Raw genomic sequence first — 25,993 nt, 5'->3', positions numbered from 1 at the left:
TGTGTCCAGGAAACCTCCTACCTGTTAACCACTCAACAGAACCTTCCCCTCCAGTCCCTGCTCTGCTCTAGGAGAATCACCCTTTTGATCGGGTAGGTTACCTGGAAGTGCCCACTGATGTCAAAGAGGAAATGGTGGCACTGTGGAGATCTGAGACTCTTACCATGTGTGGGAGGCTTTCAGACTGTGGGTCTTGACTCATTTCTGGCTCCGGAAACCCCATTTTTAAGGGTTAAAACCAGGAATTTAAAAAAATGAAATACAAAAAAATACCACGGATACCCCATGGAAGAAAGAGCATATGTCATTTTGTGAAACTTTTGTTTTTAGTGTGATATTTATGGATGTTTTTAATGGATCACAAAGAATTTGAAAAACACTGTTGGATAGGGTATACAGCCTCTGCTTAAAGAATTCCCTATGCCGGGGAGGGTTTACTGCCTTACAAGGGAGCACATGCTGCTTGGGGGTCTGCTGGAATATTGGAATGTTTTTCCTTTATTGAGCAGAAACCATTCCACTGAAAGATCTTTCCTTTGAGGTCCTTCTGTGTGCTAGGACGTGTAGTAGGCACATGAGTTGAAGAGGAGAAGGTGCACTCAGGAGTTAATGGAGAAGAGAGGTAGGAGAACAATAAGGGGACAGAATAATGTGGGAAGGGAGGGGAGAGGAGAGCCTGGAGGAGTCCAAGAAGGAGCCAAAATGAGCCTTAAGGTTGAATAGGGATTTGCTACTCTCCACCAAGACAAAATCTACCAAGACAAAAACTTACAGGAAAGTATGAAGATGAGGAAGGGCAAATTGTGTTTAAAAAAAAATGGCAAGTAATCTGGTCTGGCTGGAGTCCAGGGTTCTTTTTTTTTTTTTTTTTTTTTTTTTTTTTGGTAAGAGTTTATTTATTTGTGAGAGAGAGAGCGTGCACAAGCAGGGGGAATGGCAGGCAGAGGAAAAAGCAGGCTCCATGCTGAGCAAGGAGCCCAATGTGGGACTCAATCCCAGGACCCCGTGCTTATGACCAGAACCGAAGGCAGACCCTTAACTGACTGAGCCACCCAGGCGTCCTGAGTCCAAGGTTCCTAAGGAGGTCAGGGGTAGGGATGGCCAACTTGAGCTTGGCCAAGCTCAGATGTGAAAAGGTCTTTGTGTCAAGAGCTTAGATTTTCATCCTACAGGCAAAGGGGGTGTCTTTTCAATATTTAGAAAGCAAATGCTTGTCAGGATGTATACTGGGCTCTGGAGAATTCGGGTCAATGAAACCTGAGAAACCATCATCCCTGTGTAGGGAGCTGGTATGAAGTAAAGAAAAATAGAAACAGAAACATAGAAACAGATGGTTATTGAAAGTGAGGTGAACAGTGTGATGGGAAATAACAGGGTCCTATGTCCTATGGAAAAGGGTGAAAGGGGTACTTGGTTTAGACTAGGGGGAGAAGGCTTCTGTGAGGAAGTAATGGTTCAGTTGCAGCCTGCAGGTGAAAAGCCTTCTCAAAAGAGGAGGCAGCATGGGCAAAGACCACGAGGTGCAGAAGGCCCAGAGCAAGAGGCAGTGAGAGAAGGGGTGGGAATGGCTGAGCCAGCCCAGGGAGGGCCCAGGGACCAGATGCGGCAGGCCTAGAGGAAGGATTTGGGATTTTATCCCAAGAGCAGTGAGAAGCCATTGGAGTTTAACCAGGGTGTGTGTGTGTGTGTGTGTGTGTGTACGTGTGTAGGTGTATGGGGAGGGGAGAGGGGGAAAGATTGAGAGATATTATTTTTATTTATTTCTACATGAAAGGAAAAGTACATCCAGGGCAAAAATCAAGAGTCGGGAGGTTCAGAGGAATAGAATATTTTTTATTTATTTGACAGAGAAAGAGAAAGAGAGAGTGTGCATGCGTGAGCAGCGAGAGGGGCCGCGGAGGGAGACGCAGACACCCCGCTGAGCAGGGAGCCCGACACAGGGCTTGGTGCAGGAACCCTGAGATCGGGACCTGAACTGAAGACAGACGCTTAACCGACCGAGCCACCCAGGTGCCTGGCATCATGTTTCTCATGTTTTCTCACTGAGGGTCCAGCTAACATAAGCCAAGAAAAGGTCATTTATTGGAAGACTTCTAGCTGGTAGCCTTGAAGAAAGGGTCAGCTCTGAGGCTTCAGGAAGACCAGAAAACTTGGACCTGGGTTTTCAAGAAAAAGAAGGCTGCCATTAGGTAGAAGCCATGCCAGCCTCTTTGTGTGATCGAGACAGAGTCTCACTGGCTGGTCTGGATCCTGTCCAGACAGTCCCACTGGGGATTGAGGGAGATGGAGTTCTCTCTCAGAAAAGTGAGGTGCTGTATCCAGAAGAATGGGGGGGGGAGATTGCTAGACAGGCAGAACTGTTGACCATCACACAGGAGACTCCCCTCTCCCCCACCCTGGTGCTCCTGTAGGCCTGCCAGGTGAACCCTCAAGTGCAAAACGATGTAACTACTGCTCACCTCCCCTGTTTTCTTTTAATTCCTCCATCAGTTTTCCATTTCAACACACTCTGCCCAGCTGGGGCCCGCTCTGCCTTGAGCAGGAGTGTGGCATCTTTACTCAAAGGGCTCCCCTGCTCCAGGGCCTCCGGCCTCCTCCCTCACCCTCTCCAAGGGTCCCAGACCCAAATCCTCACCTGCTCTTTACAAAGTTCCGTACGCCCTACAGAAAAGAACCTCAGGCCAGTTTTAAATTTTTCGTTAGCTTTTTCCTACTTATACTTTTTCAATACTGACTCTTCTTTTTACTTTACCCTTGACCCAGTCCTGCAGGAAATGTGTTCTTAGGAAGGCTGCTGGGAGACCTTGGGTTTCCAGTAGAATGAGAAGGCTCAACTGAGACTAATGGAAAACCCCGGTACTGACGGTTGCTGAGCGTCCTTCGGTATGGAACCCTCCATAGGGCCGGAGGAGGGATCAACTCCCCACTTTGCCAGTCCTTTCTAAATTCCTCCTCTCCCCTTTTTCCGTGCCCCATATTCTACTGCAACAATGTCATCCACTCGAGGTGTCTAAAAGGCCTCTAAGCCTGAGGGTGGCACTTGGGAGGTGGAAGATTTTGTGATGACCACCTCAGGCCCAATAAGGGAGAGAGGCCCACCTTCTCAGTACTGCCCAGTCAGAATATTTGCCTCCTAGAAGATTCCTAGCTCCAGTGCCCTCATACCCCGCCAAGTTTTGTCCATTCTAGGAACTTATTGCCTGCTGTGAGCCTGCCCCATCCTTCTGCCCCTATTAAAGCTTCTCTATCTCTTGTCTTATCAGCCTGCTGTATGTTAGATCAGTTATTCCCACAGAGGTGGTAAATTCAAAATCCCAGAAAACTTGTATTTTATAGGCGAGATTTAAAAGGACAGAGTGTCAGTTTCAAAGGGTAGCTCTAAGGATTAGCTCCTTATTGTGGGGGCCCCGTGGGTAGTATAGTTTTAGTGCTGGAGGGAGGGAGGGAAGAAAGGGTAGACAGATGAATGAGCTAATGAGGATGGAAGGAACCAATGGGGAGAGATTCATAGTCACAGTCACCTTCTCAGAAGTCTGTCCGTCACAGAAATGAACGGCCACCTAGGTGTCTGCCTACATGGGCCTGGCTTGGGGGGCAGCCTGATCATCACTTGAAAGTACGGAAAAGGATTTTGTGAAAGAAAACTGTGAGAAGCAGTGAAATGTGGCATCCAGACAGGGGAATTTTTTCCTTTTCCTTTTTTTGAGATATAATAATCCAGAAATCACAAAATTTAGCCTTTAAAGTATATAATTGAATAGTTTTTAGTGCATTTGCAAGGTTGTGTAACCATTGTCACTAATTGAAGAACATTTTCATTGCCCCAACAAGAAACCTTGGACCCATGAGCAGTTGATCCCCGTCCCCCAGCATCCAGCAACCACTAGTAGACTGTACTCTCTGTCTCTGTGGACCTGCTTATTCTGAACGTTTCATAGGAATGAAATCCTGTAATAAATGCCCTTTTGCGTCTGGTGTCTTTCACTTAACATAATGTTATCTACATTGTAGCTTGTGTCTATGCTCCATTCCTGTTTCCTGCTGAGTAATATTCCATTGTGTGGATATGCCACATTTTGTTTATCCTGCTGGATGTGTGAAGGGGTTCTAGTTTTTGGCTATTATAAATAATATTTCTATGGATATTCATGTACAAATGTTATTGTGGGCATATGTTCTCAGTTTTTTTTGTTTTGTTTCATTTTTAGTTTCCTTGAGTGTATCCTAGAAGTGGAATTGTTGGGTCATATGGTAATTCTGTTTAAGTTTTTGAGGAACTGCCATGGTTGGGAATTTTTGATGTCTTTTTTCCCTGATTATAAACAAAAGTTCATTGTAGAAAATTTACAATATATACAAATGTACAGAGAAGAAAGTAAGATTCTCTATATGACCCATTAAGAACGACCTTTAACATATCAGTGTATTTCTTGTCTTGTTTACATACATCACTTAAAAATTGTATTGAGTTTAAAATATATATAGTTTGTATCTTAATTCTTTCACTTTACCTTCTATTGTAAGCATTTGCCATGTCAACAAATATTATAATATTATTTCTGACCACATTCTGTCATCATCTGATGCATTATAACTTACTTAATTAACCGGCTATTCTTGGACATGTAGATAATTTCTACATTTTTGTGATTATCACAGGTGGTGTAGTATCTTTGTATGTAAATGTCCATCTACCTCTCTGATAAGTTTTTTTAATATGCTGGGGATTCGTTTTTTGTTTTGTTTTGTTTTAGTCTGCTAGGTGTTTTTGTTGTTTTTAAATATATATTTTTAGGTAAGATCTATGCCCAACATGAGGCTTGAACTTATGACCCAAGATTAAGGTGCCTGGGTGGCTCCGTAGGCTCAACGTCCGACTCTTGGTTCGAGCTCAGGTCATGATCTCTGAGTGTTGGGATCAGCCTCACATCAGTCTCTGTGCTCGAGCTGGGAGTTCCTTGAGATTCTCTCCTTCTCCCTCTGCCCCTCCTTCTCTCCTTAAATGAATAAATGTTTTTAAAAAAGGAGTTGCATGTTCTACTGATTGAGCCAGACAGGAGCTCCATATATCTCTGAAAAGTTTGAGATAAAATCTTAGAAATGAAATTTTTGGGTAAAAGAATGTGAACATCTAAAAAATAAACCTTTTGGGACGCCTGGGTGGCTCAGTTGGTTAAGCGGCTGCGTTCAGCTCAGGTCGTGATCCCAGCGTCCTGGGATTGAGTCCCACATCGGGATCCTTGCTCCGCAGGGAGCCTGCTTCTCCCTCTGCCTCTGCCTGCCATTCTGTCTGCCTGTGCTCGCTCTCTCTCCCTCTCTCTCTCTCTGATGGATAAATAAATAAAATCTTAAAAAAAAAAAACCTTTTGCTTTGAAATAATTTTAGATTTATAAAAAGTTGCGAAGATAGTGCAGAGAGTTCCCATGTAGCCTTCACACAGCTCCCTCTAACATGAATATCTTACCTAACCAGAGTATATTCATCAAAATTAATAAATTAACTTTGGTACATTACTATTAACTAAGCCCCAGACTATATTTGGCTTTTATTAGTGCTCTTACTAATGTCCTTTATCCATTCCAGGATTCAGTCCAAGACAGCATGTTGTATTTAAGTGTGTGAATATTTTTAAATCTTTGGGGTTGTGTGTGTGTTTGTGTGTGTGTGTGTGTATGTGTTTAGGAAAGTTGTGTCAATTTATATTCCCGTCAATAGTATAGGGGAGGGCACCTGGGTGGCTCAGTTGGTTGGGTGATTGCCTTTGGCTCAGGTCATGATCCCAGAGTCCCAGGAGTAAGTCCCACATTGGGCTCCCAGCTCCATGGGGAGTCTCTTTCTCCCTCTGACCATCTCCCTTCTCGTGCTCTCTATCACTCTTTCAAATAAACAAATAAAATCTTTTAAAGAAATAGTATAGGGGAAAGACTTTGTCAACCTAATAGGTATTATAGCAACAGCAATAACATCAGTTTATTGGACATTTATTTTTCCTTTTTTTAAAGTATATGGATATGTTATTAGAGAATATATGCAGGAGAGTTTTGTGTTTTGTTTTTTTTTTTTAATTTTATTTATTTGACAGACAGGGATCACAAGTAGGCAGAGAGGCAGGCAGAGAGAGAGGAGGAAGCAGGCTCTCTGCTGAGCAGAGAGCCCGATGCAGGGCTCTGTCCAAGGACCCTGGCTGGGATCATGACCTGAGCTGAAGGCAGAGGCTTTAACCCACTAAGCCACCCAGGCGCCCCTATGCAGGAGACTTTTAAAACCACTTTGTAAATGAGGACCTTTAAGTGTATGATGCCAGTTATAGAAATAAACATACAGTTTTGGAAACAGTGTTTGTCAGTCTTTTAAAATATTATTCTTTCTGGATTTTTTTCTCTTTTTAATTAAAAAAATTTAAAAATGTGAATTCTGGTATAGTTAACATACAGTGTTATATTAGTTTCGGGTGTGCAGTACGGTGATTCCACAATTCTGCACATCCCCCGGTGCCTGTCACAAGTGCGCTCTCTGCCCCTGTCACCTAGTTCACCCATCCCCCACCCGTCTTTCCTCAGTTTGTTCTCCAGCTGTTGGTTTGTCTCTTTTTTCATTTGTTTTCTTTCTTAAATTCCGCATGAGTGACATCATATGATATTTGTCTTTCTCTGACTGACTCCATGTAGCGTGATATTCTCCAGCGCCAGCCATGTTGCTGCATGCGGCAAGATCTCGTTCTTTGGGGCAGCTCAGTAGGGTTCCGTTGCATAGGCGGCCCCTGCCATATATCCATTTCTCCATCCGCGGATGCCCGAGCTGCTTCCATACTTTGGCCGTTGCAGAGATGCTGCTTATAAACGTAGGGGTTTGTAGGCACGTATCCATGTATCCTTTTGAATTAGTGTTTCTGTATTTTTGAGGTAAATACCCAAGCAGGCCGACTGCGGGATCACAGGGTACTTTTATGTTTAGCTTCTTAAGGAACATCCATACTATTTTCTACAGTTGTTGTACTGATTTGCATTCCCACTGACAGTGCACGAGGGCTCCTTTTTTCCCCACATCCTGACCAGCAGTTGTTATTAAGAAATTTTTTATTTTAGCCATTCTGAGGTAATATCTCATTGTAGTTTTGAGGTGCATTCTCCCAGTGATGCGTGATGGTGAGCGTCTTTTCATGCGTCTGTTGGCTGTCTGTTTGTTTTCTTTGGAGAAACGTCTGTTCGTGTCTCCTGACCATTTTTTAAGTTAGTGAGCATTTCTGAATGGCAAGTGGCTTTACAGACTTTTTTCATCTGTTTGGTAACTACTTGTACTTGTTTTTTATTTCCCAATCATCGGTAGGGGCTTTTGTCAACATCTAAGCCTTTAGCTTCCATTCAAGCTGACATAGAGCCAATGTCAGATGAACATCCAGAAAGCCATCACGGGATCCTGCAGAGTCACCGAGGCAGTGTCACCCAGGAAGGGAGGCCTGCCAGATGTTTCCTGACGGCCTTGTTTTTCCTGCAGGGGCCTGCCCAGGGCTGTGGAACCTGGGTGCTCTCTGAGGGAGCAAGCTCTGCTGGTGACCCAAGGCCAGCTGTGTCCAGAGTGGTCCAGGGCAGGCAGTGACACGTCCTAAACAGCACTGTCCAGGAGTCCGCAGAATGGCGGTTTCATCCTGGTTCTCTTGCTACCTGTGCGAACTTAAGCAGATCTGGCCCATTTTCTGGGCTCTCTTTTTCTCATCTGGTTAGTGGTCAGGATCTCAGGGACTAAACGGACTATTGCAAAGCACTTTGAAAAGCACTGGACAGGTGGGTACAGTACAGTCCTAGGAGATGCTATCCTGAAGCGTACGGAGGAGTGCCTTATGTGGATAGTGCAAGCCTCAATCCACCATCCCAAGGGGGCAAAAAATGCTCCTGAGATCAATTCAGTTCCAACCCTGGACTCACATCTTACCTGATGGGGAGGAAATTTATTGCTGTCATTATATGCCCCCTCTTAATAAGAGTCACCCCACAAACCAGGAGGCTTTTGGTGCTTCCCAGAAAAGGGGCACTTCTGTAGGCTGTGCTCTCTCTCATGGGCCCTGGTACCCTGTGAGACTCAGACTCTGCTTGCTTGCTCAGGCCTTACTTGAGGCCTTCGTCCCCAGGGCCATGCCTCCCCACCGCTGAGGCCCACTGCTCTCTGAAGGTGCAGAGCCCTAGTCTGGCTCCTCTTCCCACTTCCCAAGACCCCTCTTCCTCTCCCCTTTCACTTTTTCCCTCCCAGCGTGGCCTTTAGAACACTCCTCTGAGTCTGCAAGTAGCTCAGGCTCAGGAAAACAGATGCAAAGGGGAGAAGGGCCCAGGGGTGGCTTCTGTCTAGTCCTGAGACTCCAAGAGGACAGATCCCAGGCTTTCTTGGAATGAGAAGGCAAAGGAAAACCACAACCATCTAAATACAAATTAATATCTGAGAAAATAATCTGGCCACACAAAGAAGAAATTGGAAAATATGTCCTCTTGCCCAAATATTGTCACAAACCTGTGTCCTCTGGCATGTCATGCATGGTCTCCGAGGCTGTTTTCTCCACCGTGCAGTGAGGGGCTGGTTTCATACCCTCTAGAGCAACCCTGGACACTCACCGTCCTACAGTCAGTACTTCCTGAGAAAGGCTGAGCTTTTCTTTTATTTTGACCTTGTTGGTCTTTTGTAGGTCATGTTCACGTGACCTGAACATGACCCCTGTAGCAGCATTGCCAACAGATTTTTCCTGAGGCCTGTGGTTGGTCTGATCTATGATCGTTTCTTTTGTTGCTCTGTGTAATCATCATGGTAAATGGGAGCTAGCTCTGGGCTTGGCCTCAGCGCTCTCTCTGCATTATCTCATTTAATCCATGTAACTGTTTGTTGGGTTGATCCTACTGTTGTCGTTGTATGAAAGAGGAAACAGAGGCCAAGTAGCTTTCCCACAGCAAGATGGTAGGTATGGGACAGAGCTGGCTTGATTCTGAAGCTGAGTTTTCTAGCCCACTGGGTTGTGTCTCCTCAGGGAGGCAGAGGGAACTGGAAGACAAATGTTCTGGGAAGATTGTGTGATCTTCCTCAGAACCAGTCTAGGAAACCTTCCCTGAAGCAACTCCCAGGTACTCATGTCTCCCCGGGGCCTGCAGAGATGGAGACAGTGTTGGGGGGAGCATGGGAGCCCCCTCTCTAGAGTTCTCTGGGGCTGGGTTGCTACCTGGCCGTATGCTCCGGGACCCTGGCTGCATGCTGACCCTGCAGAGGGCTGTCCTCCTTCCTGCCTTCCTTTTTTTTTTTTTTTTTCCTTTTAAAGATTTTATTTATTCATTCATGAGAGACAGAGGGGTTGGGGGAGAGGCAGAGGGAGAAGCAGACTCCCCACTGAGCAGGGAGCCCAACGTGGGGCTCAATCCCAGGACGCTGACCCTAGGATCATGACCTGAGCCGAAGGCAGATGCTTAACGGACTGAGCCACCCAGGTGCCCCTGTGCTCCCCTCTCCAGTGGCTGAGGACAGGCGCCTGGCTAGTTGTGTTCATGCAAAGGCGGTCTGAGAGTGCGCCAGTGTGCTTCCTTCTTGGGCTGGGGTGGGAGCGATGATGTCGGGTTTACATCCATTCACTGGGCAGATACTCGCCGCTGTCATCACCACCCAAGGGCAGGGATGCACATGCAGGCTCATTACGTAGAGGCAGGTCCAAGGCAGCCTGGAATGGGGTAGCTCACACTGACACAAGCAAGTCTCCCCCTCAGTGGTTCTGGCCCATCAGTCCCTCCACTATCCCCTCAGAGTTACTCCTACTTCTCTCCTTTTCACCCCATGGACTAAACATTGGCTATGGAAAAAGAGAAAACCGCAACATCTTGTCACCTTCCTAAGATGCATTCTATCCAACTTCCCTGATGAACTTGTTGGGAAGTGGTATCTTAAGCCAGGTTTTGGGGTTATAGCTCTCAAAAATCATGTTGGACAGGGCTCCTTGGTGCCTTAGTTGGTTAAGTCTCTGATTCTTGCTTTCAGCTAAGGTCATGATCTCATGGCTGTGAGATCAAGCCCCGCATCCGGCTCCATACCCAACGTGGAGTCTGCTTCTCTCTCTCTCTCAGCCTCTCCCCCTGCTCATGCTCTTTCTCTCTTTCAAATAAATAAGTAAATCTTTTTTTTCTGTAAAAATTTTATTTATTTGTTTGAGAGAGAGAGATCACAAGCAGGCAGAGGCAGGCAGGGGGGCGGGAAGCAGGCTCCCCGCTGAGCAGAGAGCCCGACGTGGGGCTCGATCCCAGGACCCTGAGATCATGACCTGAGCCGAAGGCAGAGGCTTAACCCACTGAGCCACCCAGGTGCCCCTAAATAAGTAAATCTTTTTAAAAAAATCACATTGGACCATTTCTTATCATTTGTACATATTAAGCCCTTCCTAGGTTGTGCTGGGCCAGGCACTATGAATATAGTGGCAATCCAAGACAGAAGATCTAAAGCCCATCTTCCATTTAACAGGTGGAAACAGGACATCCCAGAGATGCAAAGGAGCTCATTTAAGGTCACACAGCTACTTAGAGCAGTTGTGGGTTTGGAACGTGAGGTTCCTGACTTTCAGCCCTGTGCTCTTTCAACAGCATCTTACACAACTTACAGTACAGTTGGTTGCAGGAGCAGGAACACTGGCTCTGGAACAATTCTAGAACTCAGAGGGGAGCAGAGTTCCCCTTGCTGGTGATTTCCCACCCACAGTGGGCTTGCTGCCAGTATCTTTATGTTTTTTACTTATAGATGCTTGTCTGGGAGTTGTAATTTTCTTTTGAGACACTGGGAAATCCCATAATTTAAAAAATGATTTGGTGAAATTAAATTCCTACATTTTTGCCCAGTTTGTGCTTCTTCAGAGTGAGTGAGTGAGTGTGTGTGTGTGTGTGTGTGTGTGTGTGTGTGGTTATGGGGGCATTCTAGCAGTTCCTGTCCTCAGGCAATTTCACATAGGTTGATCTGGGTTAGGGCGCTCCATATGTGCTTTGCACAGGGCACAGTGACAAAGAGGAAAGTGGCAATGAAGTGTGGGGAAGACCTAACTCAGGCCCAAATGGAAAAAAGTCATGCCATCTTAATGATTGGGACACTCTGAACGGGGAGGGAGAGAAGGTCTGCATGGCTTCCCCTGGTGGGGTGAGGTGAGGTCTCAGGGCAAGAAGAAAGAGGCTGATGAGGGGTTTTCTTAACCCAGAAGTGCCCAGTTTTGAAGGCTCCTGACTCATTGTCAGTATTAGTCATTCATTCACTCAGGTAATTCTGGAAAACATTCAACAAATCCCCTCTGGGCAAAGGCTCTGTGTCAGGTCCCAGGAAGGATGTGTTCTGTATCCAGGGAAATGTCTAGGCTGGTCTCTGTGGTCCAGGAGAGAATCAGTCTCCTGCAGGTCCTGTGGCCTGTGGGCTGGGGTTCTGAGGGCTCCCAACTCAATCTCATTGGCTCTGGAGCTGATTCCTGGCTCCCAGGGTTGGGATGGGGTTGAAGACTGCACATCCATCTGCTGCCTCACCAAGCCCAGCCTGGAGGGAGCGACTGTGGCGCTGGGCCTGGCTTCTCAGGGAAAGTACTACAGCAGCAAGCCAGGGGGTCAAGCAGCCAGGGTTGGAGGGTCATGGGTTTCCTTCGCTCCCTGACTTACAGTGGACTTTTTGTTAGAGAATATGAAAGCCAGGCCCACTACCTGGAAATGAACCCAGATTTGGATCTCATGAGAGATCAGTATAGAGTCTCAAGACAGAAGGCTGGGGAACGTGGTGCAGGGATGCAGGCCTGAGTGGCCAGTCCTGGGTCAGAGCCTCCCTGGGCCACACAGTGGGGAGAGACAGGGTTGGGTGGGGCAGGACTGCGCTTGGGTCACATTTCTAACTCCTGGTGGTTTTTTTTTTTTTGGTTTTTTTTTTTTGAGCTATGAGTCGGACAGATTTTATCTTGCTTCTTTTGACCCTCCATGAGGCAACAGCTGGGGGCCAGGGGAGAGACAGAGAGCAGCAAGCATGCTGGTTCTTCTTTTGGTCCATTTAGCAATTTCCTGTAATTTTTGAGCAAGAACAGGTATAACCCTTTACACCCTGAGGTGTGCAGTCTCCAACACATATGCCTGTGGCCCTGAGGCTATCTGGAAATTGACCCTGGCTCAGTGCAGTCAAAAACAAATTCATTGGGGCGCCTGGGTGGCTCAGTGGGTTAAAGCCTCTCTTCTGTTCAGGTCATGATCCTAGGGTCCTGGGATCAAGCCCTCCATCGGGCTCTCTGCTTAGCAGGGAGCCTGCTTCCCTTCCTCTCTCTCTGCCTGCCTCTCTGCCTGCTTGTGGTCTCTGTCTGTCAAATAAATAAATAAAATCTTTTTTTTTTTTTAAGATTTTATTTATTTCTTTGACAAGAGACAGATCACAAGCAGGTAGAGAGGCAGGCAAAGAGAGAGGGGGAAGCAGGCTCCCTGCCGAGCAGAGAGCCCGATGCGGGGCTTGATCCCAGGACGCTGAGATCATGACCTGAGCCGAAGGCAGAGGCTTTAACCCACTGAGCCACCCAGGCGCCCCAATAAATAAAATCTTAAAAACAAAAACAAAAACACCCCCCCCCCAAAATTCATTGACCACGGGGAAAGGTCAGGCACACACTACATACAGATGCAACCTTGGCCAGGAGCTTGCATTCATCTGGCTGTTCATTCGGCAGAGAGTTTGGGGGCACTTATTTTGTGCAATGCACAGTGAAAGTCAAGGCCCACATCTTACCCATGAAGACATGGGACCACAGGGAGAAAACCACGACCTGGCTTCTGTTTCTAAGTGAGGGAAGCTGGTGGCAGTTTCTTGGCAAATTCAAATGTGTCTGCTGCAAACAGATCCTTTTTCCTCAAGTAATTCTGGGTGCTTTCCAAACTTACCAATTCCCTCAAGAATAGGGGAGGAGGCCAGGAAGCTCTCCAGGGAGAGGAACAGAATGGTCAAAGGCCCTCTGTTAAAGGGAGCGAGGCCCTTTTAAAAACCTGAGGGAAGGCAGTGTGACAAGAAAGGAAAGGTGAATTTGCAGGGCAGGTTGGGCTCTTGGTGGGTAAGTGGGGACTCTCTAAGGGTCACTCACGATCCCACTTCTCCTCTTCTCCACACCTAGGACACCCTTTTCCTTCCCCAGATCTCAGTTCAGGCATCTTAGCTTCCAAGGAAAACTGCCACCACAGCTACTCTGAGAAGCCAGTGGTCCAGTTCCATTACCCGGCATCTTGATTCTTAACCTGTATCTCTCATTATATTTCTCAAACTGATCTTTCTGAACGACCTGTAATTTTTTTTTTTTTTAAGTAGCTGGGGCTTGAACTCACCACCCTGAGATCAGGACCTGAGCTGAGATTAAGAGTCGAACACTTAACTGACTGAGCCACCCAGGCGCCCCAAGGCCTGTAATTCTAGACTGGGAAGGCTTCCATTGCTTCCCATTGCCTTCATTACTATCAGAATCACTGTTTTTTTGTTTTTGTTTTTTAAAGATTTTATTTATTTATTTGACAGAGAGAGATCACAAATAGGCAAAGAGGCAGGCAGAGAGAGAGGGGGAAGCAGGCTCCCTGCTGAGCAGAGAGCCCGATGCAGGACTCGATCCCAGGACCCCGAGATCATGACCTGAGCTGAAGGCAGCAGCTTAACCCACTGAGCCACCCAGGTGCCCCAGAATCACTGTTTTTTAAGCTTTCTCCAAGGACCAGTTAAAACCCCTCTCCATCTGGTCTTGCCTTCCTTCATGGTCTTCTCTTGAGCCCCAAGGGCTAGCTAAAGTGAATCACTTGTAGTGGCCTGCATTCTCGTGCCTCAGGGCCTTTGAACCATCTTCCTGGAGCACTCTCCCACGTTCCTCACCTAGCCAACTCCATCCCATCCTTCAAAGCTCAGATCAAGGGCTACAGCCTCCAGGAGCCTTTGTAAAGGCATCCCCCTTCTGCTCTTCCCCAGCACCCTCCACAGAACTATGTCTGTCAGGGGGCTGGTTGCCCTAGTTCTGCTTCCCCTATAGAGTTTTCTGAGAGCCTAGTTCATTTCTGCTTCCTCAGTACCTAGCGTAGAATGTAGCACATAGTTAGCAATAAGTAAAGATCAGTACTGAAGGAATGCATCAGTGAACAAACAAATGAATTCTGCTTGGAGGTGGGGTGCTCACTAGGGAGATAATATTTGAGGTTGAGTCCAAAAGAATGACTAAGAATTTGTGAAGCAGGAATTTTAATTTCTGGGACAAGGAATGGCAGGTGCGAAGCATGGAGGTTTGGGAGAATGGGATGTGTTAAGGAAGCTATGGCTAGTTCTGTAGCTGAAGCAGAAGGTGAGTGTGTGGGATATGCCAGAGATGGATCTGGAGGGACAGGACAAGGGACAGTGACTGTCGGGATCTGCGAAGCCTGACTCCACCCAGTATAGGACAGAGCAGGACACAGAGAGTGCTTTTGATGCCACTAGGAACATGGGCCGGAACGGGCAGTGGCAGGCCATGGGGGACTGGAAGAAGGCAATGGGGGGTGTGAGCCAAAGCAGATCAGGGGACAAAGAGCAGGGACAGACTTGAGTGGGGTTTAGATGACTGTGATCTACAGCCATAGGAAGTGTGGGGCTTGTGGGATGGTGACATTGTGGTTTCTGGCATGGGCTCCTGCGTGGCTGGCGAAGCCACTCACCAAGATGTCAGCCCAGAGAGGAGCCGATTTGAGAGCAAGAATATGAGTTTGGATTTGCTTATAAGACCTTAAAATTGTAGGGCGCCTGGTTGGCTCAGTGGGTTAAGCCTCTGCCTTTGGCTCAGGTCATGATCTCAGGGTCCTGGGATCGAGTTCCCATCAGGCTTTCTGCTTGGCAGGGAGCCTGCTTCCTCCTCTCTCTCTCTCTCTGTCTGCCTCTCTGCCTACTTGTGATCTCTCTCTGTCAAATAAATAAATAAAATCTTAAAAAAAAAAAAAAAGAGACCTGAAAACTGTACATTGGAAGGAGCCATCAGGTTTGGAGAGCTTTTTGAGGTCCCTGTTCAAGGCAGATCTGTGGGGATGGGTTCAGATCCAGGTGTGCCCAGAAGATACTAGCTCCCAAGAGCTGATGTTAAATATTCAGGGATTTGCAAGAACGTAGTTAAACCTGCCTATTATTGAAACATTTAAGTTCATAAAATTACAATTAAGTAAATTGTATTAAAAACAAAGGTACTCAACTCATCACTTCTAAGAATTTCAGAATATTATTGTTTATGGCTTTAATTATTTACATCTGTTAGGTCTCTGGAAATACTATATGACATTGTGTTACTCTGCTATTCTTCCTAATGCCTTTAGTGGCATCACATTGGTAGCCTGAAATTGGCCATGGTGGGAATAATTGTACCATGGAAATTGATAAACACTACACATCGGGGCCTGATATATTGCTTTGTTGACTGCCTAGACTTAGGAAAATTATGGAGAAAATGTTAATAATGCACTTTGAACTCATATATATATTGTGCCTATAGCTATTATGTTGTGAATGGCCCAAAGAAATTGACCAGAAGTTCTTCCAATATTCAAAAAGTATTACCTGATTCAGTAAAGAAGTTGCTTATTGACAAAGGAGTGAAGTTGCAACATGTATCTTCATTGTTTCACTTTTTTTTATTAGTCAACACAAGCAAAAATATCAACCAATATTCATATAAGAACTACACTCATTTGTCAATTATAATTATAGGTTAGTTATGGATTTAGCAGGTTGGTAAAAATCAATGAAAGTTTTCTGTAAGACTCAGTTTGCTATATGCAATTTATAGTATAGACTATTGAATATTTTATTACTACTTATAAATTGCTAAACATCTTTAAATGTCAGTTAAGTTTGTAATGAACTCATATATGAGTTTTTTCTTTTTTTCTCCAGAGGGCCTGTTGTTATGTATTTACCAGCACACCACTGGACAGATTGCCTTAGGCTAAGGAGTGACCAGAGACCAGATTGGACTCCTTGGAAAGATTCCCAGAAGAGGGAGGGAATCATGGATGGAAAGAAGCTTCCATCCATGTGGAGACTGGGGGCAGGTAAGTGAGGCTCAGGTGGAGGGACTGGGCTGGAGGGAGAGTTCTGAGAAAGGCTGTAGGAGTGAAGGGAGCCTGGGGTGGGAAGCAACTGGGCCCCACTCTTTCCTCTGCCAAGGAGGGTGCAAACTATGTCCTGAGAGTGAGAGGCAGATGGGTGAGGAGGTGAGGTGGGGTGAAGGTTTGGCCCAAGTAGGCAGTGAGGAACACCAAGGGGGCTCTGGGAGGATGAGGCTGACTCAGGAAGACAGCAGAGACCACAGCATGGACATGTAACCGTGAGGGCCAGAAGATGGGGTGTGTACCAGATTCCTGCCATGGGCCAAGCCCTGCTGTGAGGACTGCTGTAGTATCTCCCAGGACAATCCTAGAGGAAACCAAGTCTGGGAGAGGTTAAGTCCTTTATCCCTAGCCCCCTGCCGGTTAGTGGCTGAGTCAGGATGGGAACTCAGGCACCAGGCTCTGTTGACAAGGCAGGAGCCTGCATGGTGGCACTTCTCTCCTTGGCAGAACCCCTCACACTATGCAAATAGAAATTCCTTCAGGGCAGAGATGAGCAGGTAGGTGTGGCCACATGCCAAGGGCTTACAGGCATCAGAGTTCCCACAAAGCCTCCTCAGCCTGCGGCCCAGGCCCATGTCTGCCTCCCAGCACATCCTTGCTGTGCCATTCCACGGTGTCTACTGGAAGCTAATAATAATGAAAGGGACTTGCATTTTTTTTAAACACCTTTGTTACTTTATTTTCTAATAATTCATTTTATTATATTTTTAAAAAACAAAGTACATGACAGATTGGGAACTTACAAAATTGGTCCTTGCCTTTAGAATATTTGAGAAGCACTGTTCTAACCCAGGCCATGGCAGACTTAGGAAAATTATGGAGAAAATGTTAATAATGCACTTTGAACTTATATATATATTGTGCCTATAGCTATTATGTTGTGAATGGCCCAAAGAAATTGACCAGAAGTTCTTCCAATATTCAAAAAGTATTACCTGATTCAGTAAAGAAGTTGCTTATTTTATTTATTTATTTTTTAAAAGATTATTTATTTATTTGAGAGACAGAGATCACAAGTAGGCAGAGAGGCTGGCAGACAGAGAGAGAGAGAGGAGGAAGCAGGCTCCTGGCTAAGCAGAGAGCCCAATGTGGGGCTCGATCCCAGGACCCTGGGATCATGACCCGAGCCGAAGGCAGAGGCTTTAACCCACTGAGCCACCCAGGCACCCCTTATTTTATTTTTAAAAAAAATTTTAAATTTAATTTAAATTAAATTTATTTTTTATTTTATTTTTAAACCTTATTTATTTATTTAACTTATTTTTGAGTAATCTCTGTGCCTGATGTGGAGCTCAAACTCACAACCCCGAGATGAAGAGTCCATGCTCCACCAACAGAGCCAGCCAGGCGCCCCTCTACCCGCCTCTTCTAACCCCATTTCTCCCCTGCTAGAAACCCTTAGTGATTCCCACTGGCTGTAGCAGAGGTTTCAAATGGTGGATGGGGACCAGTTTGTGGAACTTAATTGAATGTGTTATTATCAGCATTAAAAAAAAAAGAAAAAAGAAAAGGCACTTTTGTTTCAGTTACTTATCTATTTCATGTCATATACTGCATATGTGTACTAGCATATGGTGAAAAGGTCTTTCCACGCTCCCAGTAAATACAGATGTTTGAATGTCACTGCCCTGCAGATACGGACTGCAGCACCAGACCTGACACCCCAAGTCCGGAGGAGAGCATGGCTTCTTGGGAAAAAGGTGAAGGTGAGCAGCGATTGGAGGATGCCCCTGTTATGGATGAACAGAGGGAACAGGATGAGTCAAGTCAGAAAGACCATGACTTTCATGCTGAGATTGTGTCTCCAACTTTAAGAGGGCCTGGGTCATGCCACTGGTACCTCGCAGGTGGCATAAGGGTTCCAGGCCCTGTGATGAGAGCTCAATGGGGAGCCCGTAAGTCTGCCAAGGAAATCGAGAGAGACTTCCCAGAGGGGGCAGTGCCTCAGATGGGAAGAGTTGGGTGTTCTCCAGAAGAACAGGCCTGCGGGGAAGGCTAGCCTGGTCAGGTGAATGGCTTATGAGAAGGCACAAGCAAGCCCATCGTGTTTGGGGAACCACGAGGCACTTGGGGTATGTGGAGCGTGAATTAGGGAGGCGGCCTTCACGTGCTATGTTGTGAGCTGAGATTTTATTTTGGCATGAGCAGCCGAAGGATGACATGAGTGGGCTTCATCTCCGGACTCGGGTGGGTGTGAGGAGAGTGGATTAAGGTGAGGAGATATGCAGCTCCGTCACTGCAGTGGTGGGGTCTGAGGGAGGCAGTGAGGGGACAGGGGCAGGGAGACCCAGGAGGGGATCCGGCCGACTGTGGCTGGATTGGGCCATGAGAAGAGGAGGCGGTGAGGGTGCCCCTGCTGTGGCTGACTCGGGAAACTGGCGGGGTGGTGGCACCTTCTGCCCAGGAAAGGAACACAGGGGGCCAAGAGGGTCTGAGGAGGAGATCTAATGAGTTCGCTGTTGAAAAGAGCGCCTGCCTGGCTGAGATCATCGACGTGTGACTCTTGATCTCAGGGTCATGAGTGTGAGCCCCATGTTGCGTGTAGAGATTACTAAAAAAACCCAGAAAACAAACTTAAAACCAAATGGAAGAGGCAGCTGTAGGAGAATGTGGCAGTGGGCAGCTGGAGCAGAGCAGAGAGCTTAGGCCTGGGGTACAGCCCAAGGAGAGCGCAGAGTGAGAGAGACATAGCGTGCTATCAAGGGTGCCACAGGAAACTGGGGACAGTGGTCTTGGAGGCACAAGATCCAGAAGCTTGGGTCCCATGAGCCAATGGGACAGAAAAGACTTAGGAGGAAAAGCAGTGATGCAAATGCCGGAGGCCACAGGCTGTCCTCAGCCCTTCTAGGCAGTGGAAAGGAAGGAGAGAAGGAGTCATTGACCAAGGGAAGTGCTGGACCATGTGAGGGAGTTATTTTTTTTAAATGTGAGATACTGGTACATGTTGACTCAGCTGAGAGAGGGGAACCCTCCACCAAAAAAAAAAAAAAAAAAAAAGTAAGTCTAGGACAGGGACACTTGGAAAAAGCAGTGGAGTGGGTAGCCAGGCAGGAAGGTGCAGGCCTCTGGTGTGCCAGGGGCAAGGCTGGTGTTGCTGTCATGGGGATGGGGCAGGGACTGAGGAAGAGCATGGCTGTGTGCCAAGCCCAGAGCCTGGGGCCCAGTGTGCAGGTCAGTCCCACCGGCAAGAGGTAGCTGAGAATCTCTGCACCAGGGTCCGGGAGAAGATGCTGAGCAGGGACTCAGTGACACAGCTGAGACTGCCTGTCCAGGGTGACCCACGTTTCCAGCCCAAGACTGGCTGACATCTAGACTTCACAGGCTTTGGGCCTAGAACTGGGCAGACCAGGCTGGAGAGGGTCTTGGCACAGAGCTTTAGTCTGCTTATCTTACTTAGATTATGGAAAATTTTCAAACACACCCGAAAATTGTGGGAAACTCAAATGAACCCTCGTATACCTATCCTTAACCTTCAGTGATTATTATGATTTTCAATGCTATTGTATGACCTACCCCTGTAAGTACCTTTTTGAAAACATTACAAAAAATCATTTATTTATTTATTTATTTATTTAAAGATTTTATTTATTTATTTGACAGAGAACACAAGTAGGCAGAGAGGCAGGCAGAGAGAGAGGAGGAAGCAGGCTCCCTGCTGAGCAGAGAGCCCGATGCGGGACTCGATCCCAGGACCCTGAGATCATGACCTGAGCTGAAGGCAGCGGCTTAACCCACTGAGCCACCCAGGCGCCCACAAAAAATCATTTAATAGATTTTATTTTTTTAGAGAAGTTGTAGGTTTACAGTAGAATTGAATGAATGGTATGAAGAGATTTCCCACATAATCCCTGGTTGAAAACTTTATTTGGAATAACTTTAAGCTTTCAGAAATTGCAAGAACAAGTTTCTGTATTTTTACATGTTTCTCTTATTAGAGAATATGTTCTCAGACTGTATATAGAAGAATATTAAGATCACTCATGATCCTACCACCCTGAAATAAGTACTATCACTATTTTGGTATATTTCCTCCTAGTCCTTTTTCTGTGCTTTTATGTACATATTTTTAACTGGATTTTTTTTTAAAGATATTTATTTATTTATGTGTCTCAGAGAGAGCGAGCACAAGGAGGGGGAGTGGCAGGCAGAGGGAGAAGCAGGCTCCCCACTGAGCAGGGAGCCTGATGCAGGACTCAATCCCAGGACCCTGGGATCATGATCTGAGCTGAAGGCAGCTGCCTGACCGACTGAGCCACCCAAGTGTCCCTAACTGGACTTTTTTTTTTTTTTTTTTTTTTTTTTTTTTTCCAGTTTGTCTGTTTTATTGGCGTCAGTGCTCAGGCTTTGACCGCGTATTTCCGCAGCGGCTATAGCCGCTCCTTCCGCTGTTGCTTCTTGGTCTTCAGGTTCTCCTTGTGCTTGTTCAGCCACCGGCGCATGGCACGCGTCTTCTTGGGCCGCAGATCCTGGGGCTTGTACTTCTTACCCTTGTAAAATTTCCTGAGGTTCTCTTTCTGCGTCTGGTTGATGACTGTGAGAACACGGGCGATGGATTTGCGAACAACTCGGATCTTGGAGAGCTTGGAAGCGGCGCCGCCTGTCACTTTGGCGACGCGCAGCTGGGACAGCTCCACCTTCAGGTCTTCCAGCTGTTTAAGCAGCTCCTCCTTCTTCTTGCCGCGAAGGTCTCGAGCCTTAATCTTGGCCATTTCTGCACGATCTGCCGCAGCCGCCGCCGCCGGACCCTAACTGGACTTTTTAATCCAGAAAATAACCCCATCCCCTAAAACCTTCCTGTCTGGTGTGTCCATATGATCTGGCTCAGTTTAGATCACCCCTGAAGCCCTCTACAGAGACTGCAGAGAGCAACCACCATTGATCCAAGTCTATGGTTTGTGGCCACTCTCATTCCTTGATTTCAGTGCCAATGCAGGTTTCCCCTTAACATTCCTTTCATTTTTGTTTTTTTCTTCGGTAGTATAGGTTGATTTCTGTGGGATGAGTTGCCCAGTGCTCCTTGGATCACCATCTTGCCCACCTTCCACACTCATCTCTGGATTTGGGGCATCTGTGTCTGAGCCTGTCTCCCCAGCTCACCTGAGCACTCCGTGAGGGTAGGGCCCCGCTGATTCATCTAAACAGTGAGGCACAGTTGGCCTCCAGAAATATGTATGGAATTGAATCAGCCCACTTATTTGGCATTGCCCATACCCATCTACGTTGCAGACTCTTGCCTTACACTAATTTACAGCCAGCAGCATGGTGTCTGGCATACAGTAGGTGCTCAATAAATGTTTGTTACTCCTACTACCAATAACTTGGGGATTTCTATACATGTTAGGGCTCTGCTGTTTTTTCTCCTTCCCTTTCCCACCTTCCCCCACTTCTCCCAGATGGTAAAGAAAAGACCCCACTTTGACATGCCAGAGGGAAGGTGTCCCCCCTCTGTCCCCCTGTCTTCTGGAAGTAAGGAGCAAATCTAAGTTGGCAGTGGATTCACAAGAAGCCGTTCCCTGCTCTGAGGCTATTTTATATGTTTGCATTGCTCACAATACCAGTTATCATTAGCAGCAATTAAAACTATTTCAGGATCAGTTCAAAGCTGCCTTTGAGGTATTTTAAGTTGGACCAAAGTGTCTAATCTAGCTCTAAGCCAAGTTTCCTGGTGTCATATCAAAGCCCACTTGTATTTGGAGAATACCCAAGCTGTACATTTTGACTGCCTGAATCTTTCATAAATTTCAGGGGTGTTTTCCACAAGTGGGTCAGTGTCCCCAGAGCTGTTGAGACTGTGTTACAAGTCTCACTCCCACCCTTCATTAAGTGAAGGGGACCATGGAGATGGGAGAGGAGAAGGGGTTCTGCTAGGCCCCTCTGGCCAGGCAAACCCCTGGGCCCAGGGGGAGGGTGGCAGAAATCAGAGCAGAAAGAGATGAGGGTTTGGTCTAGGGTAAGGGCATCAGGGCTTGGGAAGAAGGTGGGAACCCAATTTGGAGGGCAGGCTATGGGAAGGGGAAAAGGGAAGCCTTCAGAACACCTTAAGTGATATTCATATTTGACTGAAAGATAAATATAGGGAAAAAAACCCCTTTTGGCCTATTGGACTTGTAGGGAGTTAGTCAGTAATGTGTTCTGACTCTTGCTTGGCTGTGGCCCTGACCCCGGGCCTGGAGGACTGGCACTGAGGCCTGAGATCACTGTTCTGGAAACACCTCTAGGGCCCTTTGGGACCCTGCAGGGCCACAGTGGGCACCCAGGCATCTTACTGCCTGCTGACAGAGTGGGTTCAGCTGGTGGGCTGTGCTCGGCGGTTTTCTGATAGAAGGGTTCTGAACTGATGATAAAGGAAGGTGGAGGGCAATCCAGATGGCCAAAGAGAGGTTCGGGAACAGTAGAGAAATGGGGAAGGGCCCCACGGGCAGAAGTGCTTGTTCCGTCAGGGCAGTGGCAGGGATCAAGGAGGGGGACCAGTTAAGGAAAAGCTACCTCTGCTAATGCCTTTGGCCATGACTGATGTGAGTACTGGGTACTTCCTGCTTGGGAACGGCGGTGCTGGTAGTCGGAGGCTTTGTGGTTTGGGAATAGGGAACCTGCTGGTGCCTTGGTTTTCCCCACAAGCATTGCTTTGGTCAGAGCCCACCAGCCCCACCTTGGTCTCTGATCTGAATCCCTAATTGGATTTTTGTGTAGAATTCACCTCTTTGCCCTTCTTTTCAGCTGGAAGACCTGATGCCTTGCCCCACTGAAGCAGAACGCCAGAAGCACCCGTGGGCCCTGCTCCTAGGAGTCATGCCATAGACCCTGCACACCCACCCACGCACCCCAGCCCCAGGACTGGGGCCTCTGCACGGTCGGGGGGAGTTGTATGGGACAGGGGACCAGCACTTAGGGCCTTACTTGTGGTGGTGAGTGCCCAGAAAGGGGAGGAAGGGAGACCATGGTGTCCTTGGCCCCACACAGTCGGGGAGGGGGAGGCAGAGGGCAGGATGACCCACTTTCAGAGCGGCGGGCCTGTGACCGGGATTGCTTCACATGGTCAGTCTGCATGTGCATGTCTGTCTGCATCTCTTCAAAAGGCTTAAACATCTGCGTCCTGTTTTCATTAGCTTGTCCGCCATGGTGATGGGACCTGCCTAGTTCTCTGAGCCAACAAGTGTGCCCAGAGGCTGATAAACAGCAGGTGCCTCCAATAAATCAGATTTTAATAGTCCGTGTAAATGTGCGTGTAAATGTGCGTGCAAACACACCTGGGAAATGAAAGGTGGGAGCTGAAGTCTATGCAAGTTACACAATTTCAGAGCCGTTTCGAACTGAGGACTGCAGGGTAACCGTGTTTGCATGGATGGCATAGGTTTTACACGTACAGGAGGTGTGTGCAGTTGTGCAGGGAGCGCAGCCGATCTGAGTGCGGTGTGAAGGGTAGGTGCATGTGCGTGTAGATGGGCATGTGGCCGAGAAGCCCCCATCGGATCAGGTGGGGACAAAATCAGTGGTGTACTCCCTAGGGCCTGGGTCAGAATGAAAGCGTGGGACCCCTTGTTCAAAATTATTGGGAATTTCAGGACGGCCGTAGCGGCCGGCCAAAGCCAGCTTGGCCTTTCTGAGCGCAGAGCCCCGAGTGACGTCAGGTGATAACTGCCCACGGAGCCTCCTGGGCTGGACCACATGTACCTCCCGTCCCCCGGCCCAGCCTTCCTGTGCTGCCCCGGTAAGTCCCTCTGCTCTCTCCCCCTCCCTGATTTGGGGGCTGGGGTGCTAGCCAGAGGCAGCCCCAGATTCTCAGTGAGGGGGTGTGGAGGGTGGGGACTCCCTCGGTCCTTCCTGTTTATTGTCCTGGTTTGCCTGCTTTCCGGTTGAGTATGGTGTACCTGCTTCAGAGCACACTCAGGAGATGCTGATGGGTAATAAAGAGGGTGTTCCCGCCCTGATACCTGTACTTGTCAATAATTAACCATGATTTCCTAGGTTCTGGGAGGAGGCAGTGGCCCCTGGCCTGCCCCAGCTGGTTTAGCTCATCACTGTGGATTAACATACCAATTCCAAGGTCCCTGAATGGTTCTAGCGTGTTCCCTTTATGGCTTCTCCCAAAGGGTAAGGGACCTTGAGAAGTTACTTCACTGTGTTCCTGATCCAAGCCTGAGACCAGTTCCTAAACTCAAGGCCTTCCTGCTCTCTCCATAAAGATGAGAGTGCTGTGTGCTTTTGTCTGGGGATCCAGAGGGGAACGTTCTAGCAGAACGCCTGCCGGTCCACTCTGAGGAGGGCCACCCACCTCAAGCCAAAGGACCCAGGAGTGTAAAGGTTATTTTGGCAAATGTAAAGGGCAAGGTGGGCAAGAAAGGTGGTCAGGAGTAGAGATTTTGATAAATTTGTTAATCACTGGAAATGGGGCTTGGCCTGCCCCAGAGAGAGGGAGTGACCAAGGGCCCCCACCCCTGCAGGGGTATGATGTCCAGTTGGCTTTCCAGGGGAAAAAAAAGTCCTGGTTAAGAATTTGCTAATATCTAAATTTAAAAAAAAAAAAAGAATTTGCTAATATCTGTGGTGTCCGTACTCCCACTCCCACCAGGTCCAATTTCAAGCTACCAGCTGGTTTAGGAACTGACCTACAGAACTCTCAAAAATTTAACAACCAGCCCTCACGGCCCATTAGATCGCTGTCCCCACCAGAGGCCATCAACCACGCAAGCCCCCAGGGCCCACCCGCATGCCTCCTTGAGCCCCGACTCCCACTTCCCTGCCTGTATTTGCAAATACATTCACTGAACAGTGTGTAAGCCTGGGCCTGAGGCCCGCGTGGCCCTTCACACTGCTTGTGCTGCAGTCCTGGGGGAAGGCTGGCGGGTGGGCCTCGCGGGTCACGGCGGAACAGCGGAGGGAACAGGTGTGAAATGGCTTTGCCAAAGTGAACCCCAAACCCAGTCCAGTGCCCAAGTCCCAGTGACTACTATCTCTAGTCCGAAGCGATGGGGAGGTCTGACTCAATGTGTGCCCTGTGGGTTGACAAGCCCCTGTCGGGAGCAGCCAGCCGTCTGCCCGCTGAGGAGCCGCCCGGCCTCTCACCTCCCTCTGTCACATGCAGCCTCCTCACACCCTCCCACTTCCAGGGACCAGGTGAGCCCGGTGACGAATACCAGGTAACCAGGAAGCCACTGCTAGGTCAGTTCCTGGACCACAGAATGACACAACGCCCATCTCAGGGGCTCAGAGTCTGTCCACGAAGTTCCCTTGCGGAAGAGGCTTCCTGGTCTTGTGGGTGGCCAGAGCGTTTCTCTGGGTGCAGGTTTTCCTGGTGCAATCTTCTTGGAGACCCACCTGCCCTGCCCTTGACACCTTCCCGGTGACTCCATTTCCCCCTCCTCTGGGCTTCTGGAAGGGCACACGGGCCCCACCTTAGCCAGGCAGCAGTGATGGGAGTTGTTGACCCAGCTGTGTCTCTGCTAGCCCACTGTGTCAGCTGACACAGCAGCAGGGACTGGGGATTTTTCGGTATAGCCAGGGACCCTGGGAATGTCCAGAGGCAGGACCCGGGCCAGGATCGTCAGGGACTCAGCCAGGCACTGGGGGAATGAGTGGTACAGGGAATGGATGAGAGACAGGCTCTGGGCCAGGAACAATAGCTGAGAGCCGCAGGTGTGCTGCTGTTCCAGCTCCTCTCCTGTCTTAATCCCTCTTGTTTGGTGACAGCACTCCACTGGGTCTGGAGCCCGGCAGAGAACACCTGCTAACCTGAGAGTAAGTTTCTGTGGGGGCTGGAGACAGTCACACGTGTCTGGTTTATGTGAACCTCGCGTTCCGGTTCATTGCTGGAGACAGAGTTATGAATGAACCAGTACACCATCCTGCAACACACGCTCCACTGGGAGTGGGCAGGCGTGTGAGA

General features: G+C 48.0%; 1 protein-coding gene and 1 long non-coding RNA gene across 17 annotated transcripts in view; one reads left to right on the top strand and one right to left on the bottom strand.

The window, feature by feature from the left end:
- Positions 1-24,602, top strand: part of LOC116595711 — a 112,472-nt gene extending 87,870 nt beyond the window's left edge. For 13 of the 16 annotated variants that reach the window (XR_004287830.1, XR_004287839.1, XR_004287836.1 and 10 more), the window contains 3 exons: positions 15,893-16,050; positions 17,745-17,816; positions 22,828-23,328. This is a non-coding gene — a long non-coding RNA (uncharacterized LOC116595711). Of the gene's footprint in view, positions 1-15,892; positions 16,051-17,710; positions 17,817-22,827 lie in introns of all 16 variants that reach the window. The other 3 variants (XR_004287831.1, XR_004287829.1, XR_004287843.1) reach the window with 3 other exon arrangements.
- Positions 20,418-20,857, bottom strand: LOC116595710 (60S ribosomal protein L35-like). The gene has a single exon (XM_032352358.1). The coding sequence runs from the start codon at positions 20,817-20,819 to the stop codon at positions 20,478-20,480; it is 342 nt and encodes a 113-aa protein (XP_032208249.1). The 5' UTR covers positions 20,820-20,857; the 3' UTR covers positions 20,418-20,477.
- Positions 24,603-25,993: the final 1,391 nt, after the last annotated feature.

Source organism: Mustela erminea, chromosome 7 (assembly GCF_009829155.1).
Source record: "Mustela erminea isolate mMusErm1 chromosome 7, mMusErm1.Pri, whole genome shotgun sequence".
Taxonomy (NCBI): Eukaryota; Metazoa; Chordata; class Mammalia; order Carnivora; family Mustelidae; genus Mustela; species Mustela erminea.
This window is presented reverse-complemented; position numbering and strand designations above follow the sequence as displayed.

Coding starts and splice junctions, on each gene's coding strand:
- LOC116595710 (XM_032352358.1), bottom strand. CDS start 20,819: ATGGCCAAGATTAAGGCTCGAGACCTTCGCGGCAAGAAGAAGGAGGAG.